At 29.1% G+C, this 3540-nt stretch overlaps 1 protein-coding gene across 1 annotated transcript in view; it reads right to left on the reverse strand.

The window, feature by feature from the left end:
* Positions 1 to 587, reverse strand: part of LOC106477377 (zinc finger protein 501-like) — a 5990-nt gene extending 5403 nt beyond the window's left edge. The window contains exon 1 of the mRNA XM_022380978.1: positions 414 to 587. Coding sequence (XP_022236686.1) covers positions 414 to 570 — 157 coding nt within the window. The 5' untranslated portion in view covers positions 571 to 587. The remainder of the gene's footprint in view (positions 1 to 413) is intronic.
* Between the last annotated feature and the right edge of the window lie 2953 nt (positions 588 to 3540).

Below are 3540 nucleotides of genomic sequence, written 5' to 3' on the forward strand. Positions count from 1 at the left end.
AAAAAATGTTACATTTCTCACACTAGGGGAAATTCAGGATCTTTTTAAATATTGCCTAATAAATTAAGAACTTAAAACTTGTATACTATTAAAATATGGATTATTAGCTATGATTTTATGTCATACTAATTGGTATTATGTAAACAAAAAGTAGTTTAATAAAATTTTGAATGTAAGTCACTAAAAACCTCATGACGTATAGTAAAAGATGCCTGTGGCGAGAAGGTTAATTAGAAAGTTTGATTTTTTGTGTACAAAAGACCAGTAATGTTTGATAAATTTTATGAAAATACAAAATTACAGTATGGAAACTCTTGTTTACTTTAGGATTACAAGGTTAGTTACACTGACCAAGTCTGTAAATGTTGAGCCAATGTCAACGAAAGCAAGTTTTAGATTATGTTTATACTTATCAGATGTACTTTCTAAATCAGATTCAGTATCTCTTTGAAATTCAGTTTCTGTTTTCACATTCATAACATTATAGTGTGAACTATCCTGATCCTCATTATCACTGTAACTGAACTTTGAAATAACATCATCTTGTAGCAGATCACCAGGATGTTCCATTTTCACTTGAACAGATATGTTCTAAAATCAAACAATGGTTGAAAGGGTTAACAGAAATAACAACTAGTGTTATCATTACATATAGACACAGTTCACTAACTTAAAACATGATCATATAACTAGTAAACTTAACATTTTAAAACTTAGTTATGTACGCAAACAGTTCTAAGTCTATTAAAATAAAAATTTTATTCCTGATTCTACATGCAAACAAAACATGTAGGAAAATTTATGGAAATGCAGTTTCATTTCTGTTAATCGTAGTTCCGTATTTTGCCTTAATCACAGGTCTAAAGTCAACACAAATGATGGGCATGGCTGTGACATTACTCGATCACATGACTTTGTTGCAGTGTTAGCAAACCTATTCTTACAATTACCAACATGGCTGAAAATCCATATCAAATTTTTTTATCAAGTCTTAAGGTTTGTAAGGCCATGTTTTTCTCATGCCCTTTTTTTTTCTTTTTACATGTTGACTATCCAACATGACATGCAGAGTAATTTTCATTTTAAGATTAAAAATACTTTAGTGCATCAGAAAATTTTAAAATTTCACATGCAAAATCTTTATAATGTCTGGATAGTTATCAAACATTTCTTAAGAAAAAAAACCTATATTTTATCTATTATTTTCAGTAACGAATCTCTGTACGGTTTGGTAAATTTGGCCAATCTTGTAACCATGTTAAAGAAATTAGGAAATAAATATAAATTATGCCTTTTTCATTCTAGAACGACTACAAATTATAAGAAGAAAATATAAATGTTTAGAGTAAATAGCTTACATCTCATAACATTATACATTTATACAGTGGTGGGATTCAGCTGGTTCGCACCGGTTCGTGCGAACCTGTTCTTAGAATTTAATGACCTCCACGAACCGGTTGTTAACAATCGTATGTATAGACCTAATAATAACGTTACAACTTATAAGTACGCGTGTTTACAACGCAACTTTACTAGCAGGCTAGGCAGACTAGGTGTACTAGATCTCTGATGAATCATTTGCCAGCTGGTAAGTGTTTTTTTTATACAGATTCTTATGATCTTATCTAAATTATTATTATTAGATCTAACTTGGTTATATCATCTACTACAGGCCAAGCGTCCTAGGCCTATGTGTGAGTGCAAATCTGTGCTGAATTATTAGCCAGCGGGTGAACGCTTTTTCTACAGATTCTTATCTAAATAATTACGTTAATCTATTATTATTATACCTAAGGTTAGATCATCTATATACATAGCTCTAGGCCCCTAGATCTATATAATTAATATACCTTATACAGCTATGAAAATTGAAATGTTATGCTAATAATTGGCAAGCACGAAATTGCATTAGAAAATATTTTTCCCCAATAATTTATAAAATTTGTTAGATGATAGATCTATCATCTATGCATTAGTTTAATACATTTTTAAATTTTTAAGAAATATAACTTTTTGGGTTTTCGCTCCAAATATAACAGGACCCTTTTCTCTAATAATTCATTTCTTTGTTTTTCACCTGTTACTATCCATTTTATTTATTTTTTTGTTTTTTTCTACTTTACTTTTTTTGAAATATATTTTTTATTACGTATGGAAGAAATTAATAAAGATTTGAATTTTGTTAAGGTGAAAGTTTATAAAACACTTTTTTAATTGAAAGTTTCTAAAGAATCTTTAACACTATCCGTGACGGCCTCATAACCATTTTGTGCTTGTTCTAGTTTTCATGCTATAACTTTTAAATTAGTAAGTGTATATTAATGAAATTTGGCAGATTATCAGGAAACATTACAATGCTTTTATACCCAAAATATAAATTTTTTTTATTGAGTCTTAAGGTTTGTTAAGCAATGTTTTCCCATGCCTTTTTTTTCTTTTTGCATGTCGCCTATCCAACATGCAAAGTAATTTTTATTTTAAGATTAAAAATACTTTTATGCTTCAGAAAATTTTCAAATATTATTTTCAATAATGTCCAGATAGTTATCAAACGTTTCTTAAGAAAAAAACTGTATTTTATCTGTTATTTTCACTAACGAATCTCTGTACGAGTTCAGTAGATTTGACCGATCTTGAAACCACCATCAAAATTAAGAAATAAATATAAATTATGCCTCTTTCAATCTAGAATGACAACAGATTATAACACGAAAACATAAATGTTTAGATTAAATAGCTTAAATCTCATAACATTTATATATATATTTAATATTTTTATTATATTTACCTTTCAGCCATGCCTAGCTAACAATACAGAAATTACAATGATGCAGCACACGTGCTCTCATGTTACCGTATCCAATAATATATATAACTGACCTTTAGTCTTTACAAAGTGACCTGTCTTGGCTGTGTTTTAGTAGACTAATGTTTTGTAAAATACAGTCACATTTCCATTATTATACATTATATATATGTATATAGATTATTGCTATTTAGAAAAAGCTCTTAAACTTATTTTTCTTAAAACAAAGAACAGTAAATAAAGATGTAAAGCAAACAATTATCTCTTCTAGTTATGAGCTTTATACTCGGTTGCTGCTTGGCATAGGTTGCTAAGCCTTTTAAAATTTTGCACGTGGAGGATATGAAATGAAATAATTTTTTTAGATTTTATATATATAGTTGAATAACTAAAAAATCATAAATCTTGGTTTGAAAGAACAAGATGGCATCCTAACACATGAATATGGTTGAGAAAGCCACTAGGGGGACATTCTGAGCTTTCACATGTCATATATTGAAGTAAGTGTATGTAAGGGACCATTTCCAAAAATGAAAAAAGGTGAGCAGGGCCACTGTGTTTGATTCAGTACATGAGTGATATCTCAGCAAATAGAAAAGCGATGAGGTTCTTATTTTATATTCTAGCTTGTCAATATTGGTAATTTGAGTTCCCAGTTCGTGTAAAACTATAGACTTAGTATTTTGACATCACAAACATCTAATTTGAACCAGTGCTGCATTCAACATACCACA

Source organism: Limulus polyphemus, unplaced genomic scaffold (genome assembly GCF_000517525.1).
Source record: "Limulus polyphemus unplaced genomic scaffold, Limulus_polyphemus-2.1.2 Scaffold14630, whole genome shotgun sequence".
NCBI lineage: Eukaryota > Metazoa > Arthropoda > Merostomata > Xiphosura > Limulidae > Limulus > Limulus polyphemus.